The sequence below is a fragment of the Papio anubis genome, chromosome 5 (assembly GCF_008728515.1).
Source record: "Papio anubis isolate 15944 chromosome 5, Panubis1.0, whole genome shotgun sequence".
NCBI classification, from domain to species: Eukaryota; Metazoa; Chordata; class Mammalia; order Primates; family Cercopithecidae; genus Papio; species Papio anubis.
Window position 1 is genome coordinate 143,911,080 of NC_044980.1, and position 25,085 is coordinate 143,936,164.

The 25,085-nt window shown below is 47.7% G+C and overlaps 1 protein-coding gene across 3 annotated transcripts in view; it reads right to left on the minus strand.

Annotated features, from left to right (window-relative positions):
- CCDC69 (coiled-coil domain containing 69) overlaps positions 1-19,434 on the minus strand; it is a 42,550-nt gene extending 23,116 nt beyond the window's left edge. Inside the window, exons 1-2 of one of the 3 annotated variants that reach the window (XM_003900390.4) lie at positions 19,217-19,434; positions 1,553-1,628 (exon numbers count right to left, since the gene is read on the minus strand). In XM_003900390.4, coding sequence (XP_003900439.2) covers positions 1,553-1,628; positions 19,217-19,264 — 124 coding nt within the window. In that variant the 5' untranslated portion in view covers positions 19,265-19,434. Of the gene's footprint in view, positions 1-749; positions 847-1,552; positions 1,629-19,216 lie in introns of those variants that run through there. The other 2 variants (XM_021939881.2, XM_021939882.2) reach the window with 2 other exon arrangements.
- Positions 19,435-25,085: the final 5,651 nt, after the last annotated feature.

Below are 25,085 nucleotides of genomic sequence, written 5' to 3' on the forward strand. Positions count from 1 at the left end.
CAGCCTAGTAACAAGAGCAAAACTCTGTCTCAAAAAAATAAAAATAAAGATAAAAAATGAATATATGTATAGCATATATATATATATATATATATATATATATATATATATTATTTAAAATGCAGCTTCTTTAGCCCCACTGAGATTTTTATTTATTTGGTCTGTGGTAGGTCCCTAGAATCTGCATCTTTGAAGTTCTCCAGGTAATTTTTCTTTTTTTGAGACAGGGTCTTGCTCTGTTGCCCAGGTTGGAGTGCAGTGGTGCAATCACAGCTCACTGCAGTCTCAACCTCCCTGGCTCAGATGATCCTCCACCTCAGTTTCTCAAGTAGCTGGGACTACAGGCACGCCACCATGCCCAGCTAATTTTTTGTGTGTGTATTTTTGGTAGAGACAGGGTTTCACCATGTTGCCCAGGCTGGTCTTGAACTCTTGGGCTCAAGCATTCCATCCACCTTGGCCCCTCAAAGTGCTGGGATGTTAGGCAAGAGCCACTGCACCTGGCCTGGATAATTCTTATATACAATCAGATTGGATTTTGTGGTCTAATTACTTACGCGGTACTTGAACTTCACCTACAATATTCCCAACAGCCTCTAGGCTGTAACTAAACACCTTCAGAGATAGGGAGCTCCTCCTATTACCAGGTAGCTCTGACGGTTTTAAATCAACAACCACACAAAACGTTCTTTGAGAATGAGCTGAATTCTGCCTGCATGTTGCTGCTACCCTGAGGCCTTAATACTGACCTCTGTGACACACTAAACAAGGCTCATCTTTCTTCTCCATTAGGGCACTTCAGACACGTGGAGAAAACTGTTGTTTTATGGCAACATATATGTTTTTCTGGATGTAGTAATTTTTATTTTCATACCATGCAAATTTCAAAGAAAAGAAAACAAAATATTATTTCATTGTATTTAGCTCTACTCATTTGAAAAAGAAAATTACATATTTAAGTTAGAAGGTTCCCAGACAATCCATTACAAATTAAAATCGATTTTAACTTATTTTATATATATATTTTTTCTTTTTCAACTTTTGTTTAGATTTAGGGGTACACATGCAGATTCATTACCTGGGTATATTGGGTGATGCTGAGTTTTGGGATACAAATGATCCTGTCACCCAGGTACTAAGAATAGTACCCAACAGTTTTTCAACCCTTGTTCCCATCCCTCCCTCCCTATGGCCACATCTTCTTTCCAGATGAACATTCTCCGTTCCTTTAACTGTTCCTTATAGGACATGTTTTCCAGATTCTTCACCAGTCTGATCTTGCTCCATTGTACTCCCTCCAATTTTCTTCTGGATCCCTCTAAAAATATACTTTCTAGAAACATATATAGCACTCTAGGTGTGGTATCAACAGCCCAGAATAGGGAAGCACAGGTCAGGACTATTACCTCCCTGATTTTAGACACAATACTCCTATTAAGGTAACCTATCTAAGATCTCATGAGATATTTCAGTAGCTATATCATCTGTGTTGATTATAAGGTAGGAAACCTCATAGATGGCAGTTGGGGCCTTTGTGGGGCTGGCTACTCACCTGTGTCCCCATTGAGGGGACCTAATTCCTGGGGCTCTGGTCTGGGTGGCTGTTCTGGTTCTGGTTCTTGGCGCTTCTGGAAGAAATGAGATAACAGTGAGGTGTGGGTAGAGGGTGGGAGGTCAATGCGAGGATGGGCTGCTACAATGGGATTCTTCCAAAGGCAAGGCAGGACCTTCAGTTACACTAGACCCTGCCCCATGCCCTGTGCATTAGGGCTGCCTTGCAGCCCCAGGCAGCAGACCCTCTACCAGGGGAGGGGCCCTAGAACAGGACTTCTCATCCCTGTCAGGGAAACCCAAGGGGGAGTTTGACACTGCTTGACCTGTCCCTAGATCCTTGCAGTCTGGCTCCTGTTACCATCCCTGGGGGCCTCCCAGACCACCTCTTTCTTCTCCTAGGATCTGGCCAGACCTGCTATTATCCTCACTCCAGCTATGCACTTGAGGTGCCCTAAAAACCTCCCGACCCTCAATTCAGAGATGAGTTTTGTTTGGAGAAAACTCAAACCATTTTTCTTCTGCTCTCACACCACAATAAGCATCCACATGCAAGAAGACTTCTGTGTGTGTGGGAGGGGCTCTCCCCACCGCCAAACAAACAATCAGCTCTGCAGCGGACATCAGTTCTGACACTACCTACCCGGAGACAGTGTCACAAGTCTGGGCCTCCAGAACTTTTGACAGATGGGCTTCAAGTTGAGGTTTCCTTGACCTCCTCTTTGGGTTTGATTAATTTGCTGGAGTGGCTCACAGAACTTGGGAAGACACTTACAGTGACTGGTTTATTATAAAGGATAGTACAAAGGATGCAGATGATGAGATGCATAGGACAAGGTATGGGAGAAAGGGCGGGAGCTTCCATGCCCTCCTTGGGGGCCACCATCCAGGAACCTCCACGTGTTCAGCTATGCGGAAGCTCTCCAAACCCAATCCTCTTGCGTTTTTCATGGAGGCTTCGTTACGTAGGCATGATTGATTGAACCATTGGCCATTGGTGATCAACTTGACATTCTAGTCCCTCTCCCCTCCCCAGAGGTTGTTGGGTGGGGCTGAAAGTCCCAGACCTCTAAGAGGAATAACTAATACAAAAGGGCTTTCTGCATCACAAAGCAGTGTCAGTGGCTCCCAGATTTCATAAATGAGTAATTTTTTTAAAAATTTAATTAATTAATCAATTAATTAATTTTGAGACTGAGTCTTGCTCTGTCGCCCAGGCTGGAGTGCAGATGTGCAATCTCGGCTCACTGCAACCTCCATCTCCTGGGTTCAAGTGATTCTCCTGCCTCAGCCTCCCAAGTAGCTGGGACTACAGGCACCTGCCACCTCGCCCGGCTAATTTCTTGTATTTTTAGTAGAGATGGGGTTTTACTGTGTTAGCCAGGATGGTCTCGATCTCCTGACCTTTTGATCTGCCCACCTCAGCCTCCCAAAGTGCTGGGATTACAGCTGTGAACCACCGCGCCCAACCTTTTTTTTTTGTTTTTGAGACAGAGTCTTGCTCTGTTGCCCAGGTTGGAGTGCAATTGCATGATTTCGGCTCACTGAAACCTCCGCCTCCTGGGTTCAAGTGATCCTCAGCCTACAGAGTGACTGAGACTACAGGCATGTGCCACCACATCTGGCTAAGTTTTGTATTTTTAGTAGAGACGGGGTTTCGCCATGTTGGCCAGGCTGGTCTTGAAATCCTGGCCTCAACTGGTCTGCCCACCTAAGCATCCCAAAGTGCTGGGATTACAGGCATGAGCCACTGTGCCTGGCCAAATGAGTAATATTTTTTAATGGGAGAGTTGATATGGGCTGATAAACAAGGATGCTGAAAAAACCTATTTGTAGATTATTATTATTTTTAGACGGAATCTCACTCTGTCGCCCAGGCTGGAGTGCTGTGGCTTGATCTCAGCTCACTGCAAGCTCCACCTCCCGGGTTTACACCATTCTCCGGTCTCAGCCTCTTGAGTAGCTGGGACTACAGGCACCTGCCACCACGCCCAGCTAATTTTTTGTATTTTTAGTAGAGACGGGGTTTCACCATGTTAGCCAGAATGGTCTCGATCTCCTGACCTCATGATCCGCCTGCCTCGGCCTCCCAAAGTGCTGGGATTACGGGTGTGAGCCACTGCACCTGGCCTAACTTTGTATTTGTAGATTATTTGTAGATTATTACCATTTTAGATTTTTACCATCTAAAATCTATTTTTTTTAGATTTGTAGATTATTTGTAGATTATTGCCATCATTTTATAAAATAAAGGACATTTTAATCTTCCAAAATATAGTAAGGAAAAGCTTAAGAACAGTCTTCCAGGAAAGGAGAATTGACATGCTTACTGAACATTACACACTCGCTCACACCATCATTTTCTCATTTCATGCTGGAGAGGTAAAAAGTTGGTTGAAGTCTGGCGGTGGTCACTGGACCAGGATTTGGGTAAAAAAAATGTAAGCCCTTTTGTATGCTTTTCAAGATGCTCTCACAAAGAAGAGAAAGAAAGAGAGAGGGACGAAGGAAGGGAAAGGACAGAAAGGAAGGAAAAAAGGAAGGAAGGAAGATGTTCTAGACTCAATTTTAAGAAACACTTTTGAAAAACAAGTCAGGCCTGGGCGCAGTGGCTCATGACTGTAATCTTGGCACTCTGGGAGGCCGAGGTGGGCAGATCATTTGCAGTCAGTAGTTCGAGATCAACCTGACCAACAAGGCAAAAACTCCTCTCCAATAAAAATACAAAAATCAGGCGGGTGTGGTGGCGCACACTTGTAATCCAAACTACTTGGGAGTCTGAGGCATGAGAATTGCTTGAACCCAGGAGGTGGAGGTTGCAGTGAGCCGAGATCTTGCACTCCAGCCTGGGCAATAGAGTGAGACTCTGTCTCAAAAAACAAACAAACAAAAACACAAGTCAAACTATGAAGAGGCTATGAAAATGCTCGACAAAAATTAGTTTAAATGTCCTAAACTGAAGAACCACTGAAATACTTCTAGAAAGCATGCTTCTCACTGGGGTGGGTATCAAGGGAAGTCTTCTAGAATAGTCTGCTTCTCCCCCATGGTGCTGGGCACAGAGCCTGGCATATGTAAGCCCCTGGAAGACTGAGTGAGGCATGGGGCCTCCCCCAGGTCCTCGTGCCCCAAATCTGTGAGTAACTGGGCGGACCTGACAATTTAGCTCCCCCACCACCCTGGTGAAGACTCAATCCTCCCTTTCAGGGGAGAGGAGGAAGCCTGGTCCAGGCACGACTCAGAGAAGCTGTCAACGCCAGAATCTGGGGAAGTGACAGCAGCCAGCTTCCCCACCCTGGGCTGGGGGAAGGAGGGAGATAAACACAAATGGTTGTCTCTTCCTTGATGCCACCACTGATTAGCTGAACTCAGACAATGTTTTTATGGGAGCCAGAAGGCCTAGATTCTAGTTCCAGCTCTGTTACAAACTTGGGCAAATCCCTTCACGCTCTGTCTTCTGCTTCCTCCTCTGTGAGGTGGGGATGAGGATCCCATGGTGTTCAAACTCTAAGCTTTCATCTCAGCTCCTCTCAACAGCACTGTGAGGCAAAGGTCACTGCAGGCGAGGAAACTGAGGCTCAAGGAGGTTTAAGACACTGTCACACTGTGCCTTAATGTTCAAATCAGCATTAGAACCAGGTTTCAGAATATTAGAGACTGCAGAGCAGAGTGGTTAAGAACTCTAGAATTCTAGAATCACATAGGTCTGGGTTCAAATACTAAATCCAACACCGTGTAACTGTATGACCTCTCCATGCCTTGGATTTCTCATGAGGCTCTTTTAGGATGAGATGAAATAACGCAATTGCAGTGTCTGGCACATATTAAGAGCTCAAATATTGCATAAGACGATTGCCACGTTTCAGAGACATGGCAAGAACAAAGATCCCACATGATCTGCTTTGGCAGACCTCTTGGGCGGCCCCTGGGTCTCAGGTTTTATCATCTGAAATAAGGTCATAAGCTCATGAAATGCTGCCTTCTTTCAGATAACCACCACCAGAGAATGGTGGAGAACTCTTCTCCACAAACAGCTTTCAGACCACAGGCAGCACGTGGCCTTGTACTTGAGTCCCCAGCTCTTGACAAAACAAGATAACTCCTTCAGAATGGCAGTCAAGGCTATCACCATCTGTCCCCAGTCTACCTCCACTCCAATTTCTTTTTTTTTTTTTTGAGACGGAGTCTTGCTCTGTTGCCCAGGCTGGAGTGCAGTGGTGTCATCAGGGCTCACTGCAACCCCCGCCTCCCAAGCTCAAGCAATTCTCCTGCCTCAGCCTCCCAAGTAGCTGGGACTACAGGCATGTGCTACCACACCTGGCTAATTTTTGTATTGTTGGTAGAGACGGAATTTTGCCATGCTACTCAGGATGGTCTCGAACTCCAAGGCTCAAGTGATTTCTCTGCCTCGGCCTTCCAAAGTACTGGGATTACAGGCATGAGCCATGACACCCAGCCCCAATTTCTTAATACTTAAATATTTATAAACATCTTCTTCCAGTTACACCAGTAGTAGGCATTTGTTGTAGAAAATACAGAAAATACATGAATATACAGAAAGAAAATCTCACGACCCAGAGAGAACCCCATAACCTGGTGGCATATATTGTTCATCTACATACACATATTCAATGATATTACATATACTGCCTCATATCTTACTTTTTCAAATACATTATGAGCATTTACTACACAGCATTAACTATTCTGCAAATGTGTTAATTGTAATGATGAGCAGAACATCCCTATGAATGAATTTAGTCATTCACTGTTGAGTGTTTAAATTGTTTCCACTTTTTAATTTGCAGATTATGCTTTAATAAACATATTAATTTAGGCCAGGTGCGGTGGTGGCTCACGCCTATAATCCTAGCACTTTGGGAGGCAGAGGTGGGTGGATCATTTGAGATCAGGAGTTCGAGACTAGCCTGGCCAACCTGCTGAAACCCCGTCTCTACTAAAAATACAAAAATTAACCAGGCGGTAATGGCATGCACCGGTAATCCCAGCTACTTGGGAAGATAAGGCAGGAGAATCGTTTGAACCCAGGAGGCAGAGGTTGCAGTGAGCCAAGATCGCACCACTGCACTCCAGTCTGGGTGACAGAGTGAGATCCTGTCTCAAAAAATAAAAAATTTAAATTTAAATTAAAAAATAAACATATTGTTTTATAAAATTTTATATACATCTAATATCACATGTCTAATATTGGAAGTTTCGACCAATTAACTCACCTTCAAATGGCACACAAGAAGACCAGTTTCAGCAGGGTGTGGTAGCTCACACCTGTAATCCCAGCACTTTAGGAGGCTGAGGCGGGAGGATCACTTGAAGCCAGGAGTTCGAGACCAGCCTGGCCAACGTGGCAAAACCCCATCTCTACTAAAAATACAAAATTAGCCAGGTGTAGTGGCGCATGCCTGTAATCCCAGCTACTTGAGAGGCTGAGGCATGAGAATTGTTTGAACCTGGGAGGTGGAGATTACAGTGAACCGAGATTGGGCCACTGCACTCCAGCCTGGGCAACAGAGCAAGACTCTGTCTCAAGAAGAAGAAGAAGAAGAAAGACCAGTTTCACTGCAACCTTGCCAACGTGGAATATTATCACTTTTTAAAAAAACGTTGGCAAATTTGCTAGGTCAAAACCAAACCAAAATAACCTAGTGCTACCTATTACATGCCTGCCCCCAACACAGACATCTGTGTGTTCGAGACATCCTGCACTGCTCAAGACCATCCTACTGTGACACATGGTCAGGTCTACCTCGGGCCCCGGGCTCAGTGCACTCACCATTTCTCTGCTTCTCTCCCGGCACCTCCATGTTCCTGTCTCCTCCATGTTCCAGGCACCCCTGAGAGTATCCACATCTGGTTGGCTATCTGTCTCTCCTGTTAGCCCAAGGGGCTCCTTGAGGACAGGATTGTGAAATCTATATTGGACTTGCCCCAGTATGTTATGATGCCCAGAACAGTATTTCTTAGGCTTGTGGTCTATGGACCTCCTGTACTGAAGCCACCTGGAAAGCCTGCTTAACACGAATGTCCAGGCTGCATTCTAGACCTACAGTATGTGTGCTGGGAATTTACATCTTTTTGTTTGTTTGTTTGTTTGAGATGGAGTCTGGCTCTGTTGCCCAGGCTGGAGTGCAGTGGCACGATCTTAGCTCAGTTGCAACCTCTGCCCTCCGGGCTCAAGCAATTCTTCTGCCTCAGCCTCCAGAGTAGCTGAGATTACAGGCGCATGCCACCACATCAGGCTAATTTTTGTATTTTTAGTAGAGATGGGGTTTCACCATGTTGGCCAGGCAGGTCTCAAACTCCTGACTTCAACTGATCCACCCACTTCAGCCTTCCAAAGTGCTGAGATTACAGGCATGAGCCACCGCACCTGGCCAGAATCTCCATCTTTGGCATTCTAGCCAGGTGATCCTAGTGCCCACAGAAGCCTGAGGACACGTGACCCTGAGCTGGGTAGGTCTCAACAAGCAATTACTGAGTGGAAAATCCCCAGGTTGCGGCCCTGACCACTTCCTCCTCAGAGGTCATGGAGCAAAGGGCACCTGCAGTGTGTGTGCGTGGGTGGTGGTTGTGGGGGGAGTTGGGAGGGGGACATAAGAATTTTCCCTTCCAAAAGAGGGGTGGGGAGCATAGGGCTGGGGTGGGGTATCCGGACTATACTCTGCAAGAGGGATGACAGCTTCCTGAGTCAACGGAAACTTGGGAGCAAGAAAGCTGCAGCGGAGGCTGCCGGCAGTACAGGATGCAGGGAGAACCCAGGCCTGGGGTTGAGGCCAGGAGACGCAATTCCAGCTTTACTGTGTGAGTTTAGGTAAGTCATGTTCCTTCTCAGTTGCCCCGTCTGTGAAGGGTCAGGGCTGGAACAGATGCTCTCTCCAGTCCTCCTGAGCTCCAGGGCAGCCCTTCTCCTAAGAAGTCTGGAAATACAGCCCCTATACCCAGGTGACACTCACAACTCTGGGGCCCAGATCCTTGCTGTCAAGCAGACCAGAGCTCTGCCGTAGATTCAACCTGAAGCAAACCTGAGATAGTAGGACACAGCTGTCAAAGCAGACACAGTCGAGGTAGAATGAGAAGACAGGGGTCCAGAGCCGTGGAGAGTCACACGAGCTGAGATTGGGACTCGTGAGATGCTCTAGAGTATGCTCTCCTTTTAGAGGGTAAACTGATACATTGGAAGATGTCCCAAAGAAACCGACAGGATGTAGGAGGTGACTCAAAACCAAATTATTGGAGGGGCTGTTAACAGAACAAGGGTTGGTCAGCCTTGAGAACAGGCAGGAAGACCTGACTACTGTCTTCAAATCTCAGCAGGACTGTCACGGGTAGAAACTGCTGGTGTGTCATCTACAGCCTTGGAGGACAGAATTGTGGTTAAGCACGAGGAGGTTCCAGAAGTTTCAGTTCAGTATGAAGAAAAATTTCAGAACCATCACAAACAGGTAGGCTGCCTCACTGGAGGATGGGGCATGGTGGCGGAAGTGAGCACTCCATCACTAGAAGCAGGCAAGAAGAGGTTGGAGAGTCCAACTTCATGCTGGAGATTGGACTAAGTGATCTTTGAGAACCCTGAACTCTAACAGTCTGTAATTCTAAAAAGCATCACTGATGTTCGGCAGGTGAAGGCCTCCGGTAAGCATAAAGAATTTATCTACTACAGGTGGTATGTAAAGACCACCAGCATTAATGGCACCTCAGGGAGCTCTGTTGAATGCTATTCAGGGAGCAGTATTTTGGGGTAAATGGCTGTAGTCACATACTCAAGCCTTTGGAATAGACTCCTAAACTTCCTTCAAATTCTGAGCCTTGTCAGGCAAGAGTGAATTAGGCAGAAGCAACTTGGATAGAAGCTGCCCAGCTATTCCCTACCTTGGGAATCCTAGTAGGATAGAAGGCAAGAGTAGCCCCAAGGGAGGTTCAGCCTGTCCTGCAGACACTTGAGCTAGCCCTCTTTGGGAACCATCACTCCATTCTGTTTGTCAGCCTTCAAGGCTTGTGTATTTCGGATTAAGTGCTTTGTGTCCTCATTGTTCCTGCTTAACTTAGAGAATTTAGTAATTAAAGAAGACCCGTTCACCCAGCTCCTCCTTGTCCCATACATCACAGCCCTGGCTTCCTCTGGCGTGTAGTTCTATCACACCTATCCTGGCTGAGGAAGGTTTACTTGGACCCAGAGCAGGATTGGAAGGGCCCCAGGGGGCAGCTGACTCCAATCCCCACCTCCTTTTACCAGATGGAAAAGCTGAGGCCCAGAGGAGAGTGGGCAGATGCCTTGTCAGAAGCTGCAAAGCAGGGAAGCAGAGCCCTGGGGAGAATCCAGACTCACAGCTGAGGCTGGAGTCCTTTCCAGCCCCCTGATGCCAGGGCCAGCTTTATCTGAGTAGCTAAGCCTGTAGGAGAGAGGTGATTCTGAGTCTTAAGGGGCTCTGGTCACACCCTCCTCAGTATCAGAGCTGCCTTTCCGGTATCTGATCCAGTACCACTAGTTTTGGGATCTAAGTAACCACAGTCGGAGCCCATTGGCCAAGGGTAGAGGCAGGAAGGAGGTGGGGGTGGAGGCCCAAGGGGCCCCACTCCAGGGCCTTCGGGGAGGAAGGGCGGGGCCTAAATGTTCAGGGCTGTTGAGAAATGTTAGTGTTCACACGCGAATTACAGAAGCTCTCAGAAGGAAGAACACCATAAATACAGGCCTCAGCCTCCCCATCTCTAAGATGGGCAGAGATAGTCTGCCAAAGTAATGCCTGAATTTGATTTCATTGAAAATCAAACACTGGCAGGGACATTAAAGATTTAATTCATCCCCTTCATATCATACAGTGTGTGGTCAACACTTCCTCACTGGCTGGAGGACAGTCCAATGTGACTGTATAACCAACTTAAGGTTAGAAGTGCCAGGCTGCACTACTCAGCTGCACCAGGGACACAGTCTACGCTCTGAACGCCTGCAGGACCCCCAGAGCACACAAGTCAGGGGCGGATGTGGTCTCCACTGCTGCTGTCTGACCGATTGATGCGGTGTCTCAGGGGAGGAAAGGACCACTTCCTTCTTAAACACCCCTGCACCTGCTGAGCCAGACCACAGCAGACAAGCGTCAGAAAGGCCTTGAGTGCAAGGCCTCACTTCGCAGACAGTGACACTGAGGCCTAGAGAAAGCCTTTCTAATACACCTCTCATTTATTTTCTTCCTCCCTAGAGCTCCCATTTTCTTGTTCCGTATCAGCTTCCCAGGGTGTCTGCTAGTTCTGGTTGCCTCAGAGGGCCTGGAGCTGGCAAAAACACTAGACATTATTTCTAGCATTTGGGTCAGCCTGGCAGGCAGGACCCTGAAGGAGCTGGACAGAAAATGGTGTCAGTAGCTGGATGGGGGTCGGGGAAGAGACAGGCTAAGGGCCCAGATACCTGTCTCCCAGTCCGATGGCAAATTGGGAGTCCAGAGCCAAGGTCCTAGCTTGCCATCTGCTTGCTGTGCGACCTCAGGTGGGCACCCTTCCTTTTCTGTGCTTCTGTTCCCTCCCCTGCATGGCATGGAATTGTGCAATGGGATGTGTAAGAGCCCTTCTGGTTTTGACATGCTGTGGATGGGGAAGAAGGGGCACAGTGAGGTCATCTTGCTATCTCATCTTCTGTCGATCCTGTCCTGCTTGTTTGCTCTGGGCAGAGCAGGGGCAGTTTGACACACTCAGCTGTTAGCTCTGGTCATGGAGGGGGCTTCTCTGGAGAGCAGGAAAGGAGAGGCCTTTGCTCAGGAGGCCTGGGTGAGAACCTGGAGCCCTCAGCCCTCCACACCATCCCCTGTTCTTCAGCAGCCAGTGTAAGGGTGGTTGTAAAAGAGAGGGCAGGATTGCCTGAAAGCAGAGAATGACAGAGCTCAGCCACCTCCCAAGTTGCATGCAGCATGCTCCCAATTCTACAATGGCACTGTCAGCAGAAATAAGTACCCATTAGTGAGGACGAAGAGGATGCACAGGATGCTCAGGGCAGGACTGTTTGCAGTAGGGAAATGCTGTAAACTGGGGACTGGCTGGATACATTCAGGGACATAATACTATGTCATTTCATTCATATGTTTGAGAGAGTGAAGTAGACCTTTACGTACAAACACAGAAAGGCATTTGGTAGAATCCAATATCCAAATTAAACTATTTCTTTTCTGTCACCCAGGCTGGAGTGCAGTGGCATATTCTTGGCTCACTGCAACCTCCACCTCCCAGGTTCAAGCAATTCTCCTGCCTCAGCCTCCCCAGTAGCTGGAACTATAGGCACGTGCCACCATGCCCAGCTAATTTTTGTATTTTCAGTAGAGACAGGGTATTACCATGCTGACCAGGCTGGTCTTGAACTCCTGACCTCAGGTGATCTGCCCGCCTCAGCCTCCCCAAGTGCAGGGATTATAGGCGTGAGCCACCACGCCTGGCCAATTCTTAGGATTTTTAAAGCAATAATGCATTCAAGAATTACTTGTATACAAAGAAATTAACAACAACAAGAAAAAGATACCTCTCTTGGAACCTGAAAGCCTCCAACAGAGTCATGGTACAGACAGAGAAATCAAGGCTGGGGAAGAGAACAGTTAGCAAAAGAGGCAGAAGTGGACCCATTCTTAGAATGACGAATACCAGAGGTTGGGAAGGACGTGTGTGGGGTGCGGGGAATGAAGAAAGGCTGGTCAAAGGGTACAAACATACAGCCAGAAGGAAGGACTACATTCTAATGTTCCATAGCAACCATGAACTGTATACTTCAAAATAGCTAGAAGAGAGGACTTGAAACGTTCCCAACACATAGAAATGATACATACCCGAGGTGATGAAACTCCAAACACCCTGACTTAATCCTTATACAGTCTATACACCTAACAAAATATCATTTGTACCTGGTAAGTATGTAAAATATTATATATCAATAAAAAATATGAAGAAGTAGGCCCCATTCTTGACTCCCAGTCCAGTGCTCTTTCCTCTACAGAAGCAGCTGCTGGTGTCCAAAAGCAATGGGACCTGTCCAAGCACCTCCTTGTTTACAGTGCTGCCTCTTCTGCTGCCAAGCTGGGTTCCAAAGGGGAGGCACTGGGTTCTTGCTGTCATTTTTGATTGCTGGCAAGATGGGGATAGGGGGTGAGAGGGTGGGTAAGGAGCAATTAACCTTGTGATATGAAAGTTTCTTAAAGCTGCTGTAACAAATTACCACACACTTGGTGGCTGAAAACAACAGAAATGTATTCTTTCACAGTTCTGGAAGTTAGAAGTCCAAATTCAAGGTGTCAGCCGAGCTGGCTCTTCTGGAGGCTCTGAGGGAGGATCTGTTCCCTCCCTCTCTCCCAGCTCCTGGTGGGTGCTGGCAATCCTCAGTTCTCCGGCTTGGAAGATGCGTCACTCCACTCCCTGCTCTTCTCCCTGTGTGTCTGTGTCCCAATTTCCCTCTTCTTGTTGGGACACTAGTCACTGGATTAGGGCCCGTCCAGTGTGACTTCATTTTAACTTGATTGCCTCTGCAAAGACCTTATTTCAAATAATGTCACATTTACAGGTTCTGGGTGAACATAAAAGTAGGAGGGGACACTGCTGAATCCAGTAAAGGTAACAGCTTTTCTGATGTCCAGGCCACTAGGAAGGGACAGGGGCAGGGTCACATGGAGCAGTAGAAAATGGCGATGAAGGCCACAAAGGTCATTGTACACTCAGTGAAAAAAAACTCCATTGCAGAGAGAGGAGGAAATCTGGAAGTAGGTCAGACTGCATGTCACTTGTCTTGGGGGGGATGCACGGACGTGGATGGCTGTTTTAGGTATAGTACAGTGTTTGGCCTAGATGTTCTGGAAGGTTCAGATTTGAAAATAAAGTGACACAAGATAAACTATTTTTAGGGATTAAGATTCACCTGGCAAGACAAATAGGATGGCCTGTCTTCAGGTAATGGATGGGTTTAGATCTGCTGAAGATGGATGGATCTTCTCTTGCTCCTTCTCTCTGCCAAGGTGGGGCAGCAGGAGCTCCCTCCCCACTGCCAGTCCTGCTGCAGTGGGGCTCCCAGGCTGGCCCTCTCCCCTGGTCACTGGGGACAGCTCACACTGCTGAGGGTGGAGGATGCAGGGGACAGAGTGCCAGCTGTGCAGATGGAAGCCCAAGCACACCCTGAGGTGTCAGAGCCAGAACTAGGGTCATCTGAGAGGCTCTTCCTTTCACTGGGAGGGTCCTTACACTCTTCAAGTTTATTTTTTGAATATGAACATTCATGAATTTCATACTGAGACCCCTTAGAGCTGCTTTTCCGGGCAGGTCTCAGACTCTTGTTCACTGGCTGATCTATGCACCCTGAGATGTCAGGGGCAGCCCCTCCTACCCAGAGTTTCCCTGTCTTGATTTATATAGTAGCCTGCTTCTGTGCAATTAATTTACAACTTCATCTTTTATGCCCTTTTTATGACAAAAAGAAATACAGTGCTGACATGAAGCATAGGTCCCAAGCCTAACAGCCAACTGAAGCAAAAATGGGAGTCCTTAGGGGTCTAGGAACTCGTCAGGCTCTCAGGGGACCTATATTAGCCACCCGTGAATTCAGTAGAGGAAAAGAATGAAAAACATGTACATGCGCAGAAAATATATCACCAAAGGTCGTATCTCAAAAGGCAGAGAGTATTGGGAATTATTCTAATGTGTTTTAGGTTGCCAAACACAAATATCTGGTATTTAATCTCACAGGTCTTCCAGAGTGCCTCGTGCATGGAGGCCTATACTGGCTTTAGCTAGGAAGATTGGTGGGCATTCGTTTCTAGGTTGGGCAAAATCACCAGCTTGGGGGCCATGTACATGCCAATATCTCCATGATGATTGGAGCAGGGCACTGAGTGCTGCACAGGCAGTTTTCCTGCACATTCCTCGACTGTCCTGCCCTTACCAACCAAGCTAGAAGATCAGATTTGCCCACTCCTCCTGACCAGGGGTCAAGGGCTGCTCCCAAATTCCTTCTGCCTAGGATGCCCTCCTGTATAACCCACCTGCCCCACAACTGCCTAACCCCCGCCCATCTTCAAAACTCAGCCAAGATGCCACCTCTCTAAGGGGCCTTCCTTGACCCCCTCTGAGTCCAAAGCCACACTGGCCCCAGGTAGGAGGAAAACACAAGGGATGTTCATCGATTACCAGGGTAGGAGAGCAGACCACGTGTCCGAACCGGTTAAATAAGCCACGGAACAGCCACAGGACATTAGGTAGCCATTAAAACGTCCATGTTTCCATGGACTACTTAACATGGGAAAATGCCCCCGGAAGAATATTAAGTAACTGGAATAAAACCATATAAAACATATTCTTAGCTTTATACAGATAGTCATACTCACATCTATAATATACATAGGAAAAATAGTACAAAGAATGACACTGAAATATACACAGTGGCTCTCTCTTAATGGTGAGATTAAAAGATTTTTAAATTTCTTATACTTGCCCAAATTTTGAAATTTTGACTCAAAACCTAATAATCAGAACAATTCCATTTTTTAATGGAATCGTAAATATTTGCTAGTCGTAAGCTTGCATCCCCTCTAATATTCTTGCCAAAATGCCACCTGACCCCTGCTCGAACCCTCCAGTGATGGGAACTCACTACCCTTTGAGGCCTTTTTTTGGCCACTTCTTCCTCATGAGTAGAAATCTGCTGGCTTTAGCCTCCCCCACTGGCCACAGGGCTGCCTTCTGGAACAACAAGAACAAAGCTGCTTTCCATGCCCCTTGATAAGACTTCAGAGATTTGAAGGCAGAGGCCAGACTTTAGGCTGCATTCTCCCACCCTGCCCACATCAGCCTTCCAAGGACACTAATATCCTTTACCTCCCACGTCCCAAGGTACTTGCCTTGGGTACACTCTAGGCAGTGATGTCCTTAAAACATAACATTAAGCCTATGCCTCCTTATCTCTTTCAGAGGCATCCTTCCTGCTAGTCAGGGTATTAGGGACTCTGTCACATACAGTCTTTCATCTAATCTTTAGAACAACCCTATGGCACAGGAGCTAATACCACGCCTGTCTTATAGATGAGGAAACTGAGGCATGGAGAAGCCAGGCCACTCTTAATTCACTTAATGGATCTTCCATGCATGTAGTCACGATTGAACCAGCATCCAACCCAGAGCCCAGTGTGGTCGACCCACAAATGTTTGCCAAGTTAGTAAACGAATAGGTGAACTCAATTTTAAAGGCCAGGCCCTTGGTGTCTACTGGTTGATTTCAAAATTACCCATGCCTGCACCAGCCTCTTCTATATCATTCACTTCTGTCACCTGGCTTGCTACATGGACGTGCTCATGAAGGGCTGATGAATGACTGACCCACCGAGTACCTGTCACCTGAGGCCCAGCTTTGGCAGCTGTGCTGAGCCCCTTCTCAGAGGCCCTGCTTGGAACTATGGAGCCGTAGCCACAGCCTTTGGGACTGGAGAGTTCAAACATCATTCCTGGTACTCTGCAGAGTCACACAAAGGGAGTCAGCCGCGAGGTGCCTCCTGAACTGCTCCCCTGGCCCCTCCCCGCCCCCGTTCTACCCTATTGCCCAAGGGAGGCTGGTAACCTGTTGGGGATAGGAAGGCCTCTCCTTATCACCATGGCCGGTGAGCCCCCAGAAGGCTTGTTTCCTTGACCGCTACCCATTCTGCCTGGCCTTCTCCTGAGTCCTCCTGGGGCATGTGACCACATTAGCCATGGTCTTTGCCAAGAAGAAGGGTTTAGGCAGGACCACATGATCCAGATCGTTCCTCAGCACCCACTCCCAGTCTGCTGGGAACCCCACTTATTCATTCCCAGCATTTCAACTTGTCCCAATAAGGCAGTGACCTAGTCCCAGGCCAGGCCTCTCAGGGTGGTCTAGAACATCTAGTCAGCCAAGCCCAACAGGCACCATAAACCACAGAACTCAGCAGACCCCCAGATCCTTGAACCTGGAGGGACATGAGGCGGCATCACAGTCAAGCTCCTGTCCCTAGCCAGGATAATCCTTGCTAAAAGCACCAGCCTCATTCCTTGCTGCCTGCCACCTCCATTGTCCACAAAGAACCCACACACACCGTGCTTTCAGTGGCTCAGCCTTTGCTTAGGCCTTGGCCATGAGTGGGTAATTCCTGCCATACTTTCCAAACCACCCTCCCTCCAAAAACCCTTCCTGCATCTCTCAAGGCTGAATGTGATGCTCCTGCTGCTCCCTAGGCCAACCCCTAGCATGGCTCTTATTTGTCCCTCATTCACTCAAATATCTACTTAGCACCTGTTCCGCGGTCTGCATAAGGCAATGAGCACCAGATGGGGAGTGCAGAAAGCCAGGCTCAACTGCACAGCTTTGCCACCAACTGGCTGTGTGACTTTGGACCCATCATTCCTCACTGAGCCTCAGTTTCCTCAGTAAAGTGGGAAAGATTCTGCAGCTCAGCCTAGCTTTCAGGGCTTCTGTGAGACTGGGCAGGATGTGAAAGCATTCTGCAAACATGCAGGGTGAGTCATGATTATCAGAACCTAACCCCTCTGTAGCCTGAGCTCATTTTTGTCCATCCCATCCCTGGAGTCCCCCTCTCTCCCAGGGGGCTGACAGCCTGTTGGGGATGAACTTGGGAGCTCATGCCTTCCAAGGGGTTAGCACCTGGGTGAGAAACTGGGCAGGAGCACAGCCTACAGGGATGGCAACTTTAAACAAAACCAGCCCATAAATCTTGCCATATAGGGGCAGGGGCCTGGCATGGCTGGGGCCAAGAATGCATGCCAGGCTGTTCTGAGGCAACAAAAGTAAAAGATTTGATGCTAAAGTCATCAAGAAGCCACTGGAAGCACAGCGGGATGAGGTGGAGACAAAGAACACGGGGCCAGGGGACTAGATACCTGCGTTCTGCTCTGCGTTGTTCTGTGACCTCAGTCATGTCCCTTCCCTTTTCTAGGCCTTAACCTCCTATCTGTATAGCGGATGCATCAGCCCAGGTGGTACCTAAAGGCCCTTTCAAACTCAGGCTGTGCCAGCTTTACTTGCCCTTCAGAGCTTTGGCTGTGCCAGGGACAGGCAGGAACAGCTGGTAAGTCTCTCAGAAGAAGCAGGAGCCAAAGAAGCTGTGCTTACTGTGACCTCCTCTTCCAGCTTGTGGAAGGGTCAAGCTCTTCCCTGCTTCCTCTACCTCTGGGTAGACGGAATTCACCCTTGGTCCACTTTGCAAGCTACAAGGCTGACACAGGTGCAGAGAACACAGACTCTCAGATGCTTAGGGATCATCCTGCTCATCACTTCCCATACAGGGAGAAACTGAGACCCAGGGAGCCACAAGGGCTTGCTTGGGGTCACCCAGTATGTTTGTGGCACCACTAGGACTTACACTCAGGACTAACGTCTGCCTACCACTTGCTCAGTTACAAGTCTCAGCCGAGGCTCAGGTCTCTCCACCTCGTTATCCCTGTCAGCCAGCCCCTTCCTTCTACTGATAGAGCCAAGCCTCAGTTTCCCTGTTGGAGTGAGGAAAGACATGAGGGTTTCTAGGTCAGGGGTTGGTGAGGATTTTCGATCTGGTAATAAAGGGAGAGCACGGAAAGCCAGGAAGTATCAGACAGAGCAGGGAGTAGAATCCTCCAGGCTAGGATAGTACTGTTAGGCAGAAAAACCTGTACTCAGGGCACAAGCAAAGCAGGAGCAGAGGGAGGACTAAAGTTCACTGCAAAACTATTAAATATTGTCACAGTTTGGGACCTCTCTGGGTCTCAAGGGGGAATGATAATAATGCTTATGAGATCATCTAATCCCACCTGGCTAGGGGGCAGGCAGTGGTAGGAAAAGGGGCCAGAATTTGAGGGTCCTCTTTCCCTTCTGCTTCAAAGTGTCCCCCCAGGAAGCTATCCTTCAAGCTCCAGGTTCCGACCTTCCGGGCTCGGCAGACCCCAAGGGGCAGCTGGTCTCACTACAAGAAACCTGAGAATTGTCCCCTGGGCCCTAACCCAGCTCCAAGGCCCCTTGGGGGAAGGACAGGAAGGGAGGAGAGGGCCACAGAAGGCAGTAGATCTCCTCCCTCTTTGGCCCCTCCCAGTTACCCCAAGGGCAGCCCACACTCACCAGCTCCGGGGCCTGCAAGAGCCCTAAGACCAGCGCCTCAAACTTTAAAGCGTCATCACCTGGGCATATTGTTAAAACGCAGCTTCTCCCTTGGCAAGACTGGGCCAGAGCCTGAGATTCTGCATTTGTAACAGGTCCCGAGTGATGCCGATACTGCGAGTCTGTGGCACACTCTTCGAGCAGCCCTGAGATTATCAGCCTCCAACCCCGCGGGGAGGAAGCCGAAGGCCCAGAGAGGTCAAGTCACTTGTCCATGGCCACACAGCGAACAGCCCCAGACCGAAAGCAGAGGGCACCTGCCACAGACACACGACATCTCCCCACCCGAGGCAGCGGGAATCAGCTGCCGTTGCCTGGCCCGGGTGCCGTGTTTGTAAACTCGGCTGCTTGGTGCGGCTCCGGTCGGGGTAAAGGGCGCCTCCCAGCAGAGCCTCCCTCGTCTCTGAGCTGGCCTCTCCAGGTTCTCAGTCCGGTACCCCGGGCCGACCAGAGAGAACCCGTGGCGCCGAGTCCCCTAGACAGAGCGATTCCTCACTCTCCTCTCCTCGGAAAGCAAACTTCTCCGCCGGCGCCCTTTACCTTTTTCGGGGGTTTGCAGCTGCTCAGCCTGCTATGTCTGCAGCCCATCCTCCTCCGGGGGCTCCCGGACGCCGCTTCCCAACTCCGGGGCCCCCAGAGGAGCCTGCGGTCCGGGCCCCGCTGCCCGCTCCGCGCCCGCCGGCTGCGGCTGCCGGCGAGACCCTGAAACTGAACCTGGAAGCGCTGTATTGAGCCTGAGCTGGGGCGGCCGCGCGCCGTAAATACCCGAAGAGCGGGGCCTCCGCGTAGCCTGCAGGGCCAGCGGCGCGGCCACCCTAGAGGCAGGTGACCAGAATCTTTCTAAATAATAGGAAGCTCTGGTCAGGGCAGAAACAAAAACCTTGAGGAGCAACACATGCTTTTCCAAACCCTCAGGCTAAGAAAGGGCCATGGGAAAAAATAATTGAAACAATTATTTGATAAACTAACAGCTATCATTTATTGAGGGCTGTTTTTGATTTATATTTCTTGCCATATCCGTGCAACAAAGGTATTACTTCCTCCATTTTACAGGTGAGGAAAATGGTGTTCAGAGATGCAAAATGATTTGCCTAAGGTCACATGGCTAGTAAGTTACCACAGCCCAGAGAGAATCCAGTTCCTTTTTTTTTTTTTTTTTGGCGCTATCATAGCTCACCGCAGCCTCAAACTCCTGGGCTCAAGCGAGCCTCCCAGCTAAGCCTCCCGAGTAGCTGGGACTACAGAGGCACACCATCATACCCAACTAATTTCTTTTCTTTTTTCCGGTCTGATTTTGAACGACTGCCCTCAAGCGATCCTCCCACCCTGGCCTCCCAAAGCCTCGGGATTACAGGCTTGAGCCACTGCACAGAATACAGTTCTAACTCCAGAACCTAAGCTTTGACTCAATGGCCTACAAATAAATAATAATAATAAGTTTATTTTATTTATTTATTTATTTATTTATTTTTGAGACAGAGTCTCGCTCTGTTGCCCAGGCTAGAGTGCAGTGACACAATCTTGGCTCACTGCAACCTCTGCCTCACAGGTTCAAGTGATTCTCCTGCCTCAGCCTCCCAAGTAGCTGGAATTACAGGCAAACACCACAACACCCAACTAATTTTTGTATTTTTAGTAGAGACAGGGTTTCACCATTTTGACCAGGCTGATCTCAAACTCCTGACCTCAGGTAATCCTCCCGCTTTGGCCTCCCAAAGTCCTAGGATCCCATGCCAGGCCAATAATACTAAGTTTAATTTTAATGCCTCCTTACTTCTGGGCTGATAGTTTTTTTCCACCTCACAAGCATCTGTAATATGCATCTTGGATGGATGTTATTCATCACAACAACCTCTTGAGGCAGGCCAGGTATGGTGAGACTATGAGACATAAAATGTCAGTGTCTAGGAAAAGGAGCTTTTGTTTATCTTCACTTTGTTATTAGCTGAGGTTTCTGGAAGGGCAATGCAGGAAAAAGATAACTAATTTGGAAAACCAGTGTGTATGCCTATTTGCGTGTATATTGGAATATTAGAGTCAGGGCCAAAACTCTTGGAAAGGTGTGCTGCGAAAAGTGCTTAGACTCATGAATGGGGAAAGAATATGAGACCTCAAAAAAATTGCTCCCTCCATAGAGTACAAAACCAATTGCAAAAGTGTGTGAGAAAGGAAACTAAGGAAATGTGATATTAGGTTCTCAAAAGCAGGTATAATAGAGAATGGCGGCTCACAAAGTGTGATTCCCAAATCAGCAGTGTCAGCACTACCAGCTGCCTTTGTTGGAAATGCAAATTCTCAGGCCCCACCCCTGGCCTAAAGTCTGGGGATGGGGCTTAGGAATCTATAGCTTCATGAGCACTCCAGGCATGTCTGGCCCGGGCTACATTTGAGAACCCCTGCCATAAGACGTGCTCCACAGGTCCTGAAGAAACAGGGTATACTTAAATTATACTTAAATTCACAATGTTTATTGGAGCAGTGCTCGTGATTAAAAACAAAGAACACAAAACAACCTAAACAGCCAAGAAAAGAAGCTTGGTTAAATATCTTATGCTATATCCATAAAAATAGGATGCCACATAACCAGCAAAAATACCGAAGATGAATTTTTTTGTGTTACAAAACGTAACAAATTCATTTTCATTAAAAAGAAGTATTGAGTGACTACCACTGTATTGGTGAGATTTTGAAATTTTAAAACTGTTTTTTGTTTGTTTGTTTGTTTTTTGAGACAGAATCTTGCAATATCATCCAGGCTGGAGCACAGTGGAGTGATCATGGCTCACTGCAGCCTCAATCTTCCAGGCTTAAGTGATCCTCCCACCTCAGCCTCCCGAGTAGCTGGGACCACAAGTGCATGCCACCAAGCCCAGCTAATTAAAAAAAAAACAAAATGTGTAGGCCAGGCACAGTGGCTCATGCCTGTAATCCCAGTACCTTGGGAGGCCGAGGTGGATGGATCACCTGAGGTCAGGAGTTCGAGACCAGCCTGACCAATCTGGTGAAACCCTGTCTCTACTAAAAATACAAAAATTAGCCGGGTGTGGTGGCAGGCACCTGTAGTTTCAGCTACTCGGGAGGCTGAGACAGGATAATTGCTTGAACCTGGGAGGCGGAGGTTGCAGTGAGCCTAGATTGTGCCATTGCACTCTAGCCTGGGCAACAGAATGAGACTCCCTCTCAAAAAAACAAAACAAAACAAAACAAAACAAAAACGTTTTTGTAGGCCAGGCTCAGTGGCTCATGCCTGTAATCCCAGCACCTTGGGAGGCTGAGGCAGGTGGATCACCTGAGGTCAGAAGTTCAAGACTAGCCTGGCCAACATGGTGAAACGCTGTCTCTACTAAAAATACAAAAATTAGCCAAGCCTGGTGGTACATGCCTGGGATCCCAGCTACTAGGGAGGCTGAGGCAAGAGAATCACTTGAACCCGGGAGGCAGAGGTTGCAATGAGCTGAGATCGTGCCACTGTACTCCAGCCTGGGCAACAGAGGGAGATTCCGTCTCAAACAAACAAACAAACAAACAAAATTTATAGAGGGTATCACTATATTGCCCAGGCTGGTCTCGAACTCCTAGCCTCAAGCAATTCTCCCACCTCAGCCTCCCAAAGTGCTGGGATTACATGCATGAACCATTGAGACTGGCTTCATTTCCTTGTATTAAAAAATGAGGGCCAGGCGCAGTGGCTCAGGACGCCTGTAATCCCAGCACTTTGGGAGGTCGAGGCAGGTGGATCATGAGGTCAGGAGATGGAGACCATCCTGGTTAACACGGTGAAACCCCTTTCCTACTAAAAATACAGAAAATTTGCCTGGGCATGGTGGCCGGGTGCTTGCAGTCCCAGCTACTCGGGAGGCTGAGGCAGGAAAATGGCATGAACCTGGGAGGCGGAGCTTGCAGTGCCAAGATAGCGCCACTGCACTCCAGCCTGGGCAACAGAGCATCTCAAAAAAAAAAAAAAAAAAGAGTATGCACTTATTACTGTTATAATAAAAAATACTATTTTAATATGAAAAACTTCTCTTTTAATATGTTTTTAAACCCATGCATGAAACTATCATTAGTTTTTCATCATCAAGCCATGGGCAGTTCCGTGAAATCCTAAAGAAATGGACAATGACTGTGATTAATTGGGTAGGAAAGCAACATAAAGGGCAAAGATGGCTGAACTGTGAGCATGAGATCCAAACCCGTAAAGTGATCCTGAACCAGTCATTTCTCCTTTCTGAGAGTTTCTCGTCCATATGTTGAAGAGTCGAACTCTCCAAAATTGACCCCAAATTTTAATGTCAACAATTGAAATTAGTAACTTGGGGCCAGGCGTGGTGGCTCACACTTGTAATCCCAGTATTTTGAGAGGCCTAGGCAGGCGGAACACTTGAGGCAAGGAGTTTGAGACCAGCCTGGACAACATAATGAGACCTTGTAAAAAAGAAATTTTTTTTTAATTAGCTGGGCATGGTAGCGCGAGCCTGTTGTCCCAGCTACTCAGGAGGCAGAGGCAGAAGGATTGTTTGAGCCCAGGAGTTTGTCATTACAGTGAGCTATGATCATGCCACTGCACTCCAGCCTGGGTGACAGAGCAAGACACTGTCTCTAAAAATAAATAAAGTAGAAGAAAATAAAATGAAGAGCTTGGAGTGGTGGGTGGGAACTAGGAGGCAAGTCCTTTCCCTGGAGCCTCTGCTCTCAAGACGTCTTGCCTCCAGCCTCTTTAAGCCTCCTGGGAGAGCAGGTTCAGATTTCACATTTTCCCACTGCTGGATTTTTGGTTATGTGTTTTGAAGTTCATGCCTGAGAAACTTGAGTAGCATGAGTCTGACAAAGTTGCCAATGAGATTTTTGATGGTTGGCATACCAGTCAGGTTAGGTTTTGCTGAGATCATAAAAAGCATAAAAATCTCAGTGACTTAGCACAAGAGAAGCTAAGTTTTTGCTCACACTACATGCCCAGAATGGGCAGGCAGAGGGCTCTGCTTCACAGAGAAGTTCCACATCATCGTACAACACAGCCTTCTCAACATGATGGCTTTAGGATATGCTGCGCAAAGAAAAGGGAGTGTACAGAGAATAGTGCACAGGGCCTTAACTGCTTCCACTTGGAGGGGACACACATTAGGTCCACTCACATTTCATTGGCCAAAGCAAGTCACACAATCATGCCCAACTTTAAGAGGATGGGAAAGTGCAATGTGTGTGCAGAAGGAGAGGAGAATCAGAAATATTGGCAAATAGCATAATGTCTACCATAGTTAGCAATTAACAAGCAGTCACTACTTCTTGGGCAAGTTGGGTGACTCATCCTGATTTGCCTAGGATTTTCCCACTCTTAGCCCCGGAAGTCCCATGTCTCCAGAGACTCTTCAGTCCCAGGCATGTTGGGATGGTTTGCCACCCTATGGCCAAGGCATAGTCAAGGTGCAAGAGAAGACTCAGTTCTTGTTCTTGAATGAGTTATAACCTGGGGTGCTTTCATTTGACATTTGATCTATACATAAGAAAAAATGGGAAACAATACGAAATAGGTTTTATAAAGCTAATACCAAGTCGTGTGCAGGAGGTATTGGCATTAAAGGGAGACAAGATACCAAGGTGGGTGGGGATAGTCAAGGAGGACTTCATGAGGGAATACTACAGCCAAAGGATATTCATACCAAAAGGAATTCTAGAATATCAGGTTGGATTGGAATTTGATGCTTGGCTTCTACTGCTTGCAATTAAGAACACTGAGTAATATAAATCTCTTGTTATAATTTCCTTTCTAGGTGCTTATGCAGCCTATGTTTAATACTTTCAGTGATGGGGAAATCACTACCCATCTTTTCATATCTTGGGGGAGGGGAGAAGGAAGGAGGAGTGATTATAAGAGGGAAGAACAGCATGAGTCAAGTTGGGTTAGGGCACGGAGGCTGGTGAGTTAGGCAATGAGGGATTCATGTTGTGTATAAAAGAAAAAAAGTTGGTGGTGTGGGCTCTTGAGGGGGGCATATTGGAAATAATACGAGGATTATTCTCAGCATCTTTCATGAGAAAAATATAATATACCCATATGTAAAAAATTTTGCATAGAATTTCAGGCAGTTCAGGGACCCCACGCAGCCCATGCAGTGGGGCTGTGCTTGGATCCCAGGTGAAGAACCTCTCGGCTCAGTGGTCACTGAGTGGTCGGCTCGGTGGTCCCAATTACCCTGATTTGATCATTACACATTGTGTACATGTATGATATATCACATGTATGCCCAAAATATGCACAATTATTAAAGGTCTTTCTAGCTCTAAAGCTTTTTCTGTGTAGGTTCTTCTGATTGGGCCCAAATATTCCCCAAGCACATATCCTCTGCCCAGAGTGACTTTCTTCACAATCCACCTCTGTGGGTTATAGTTCTATCCATACATCGAGGAGCGG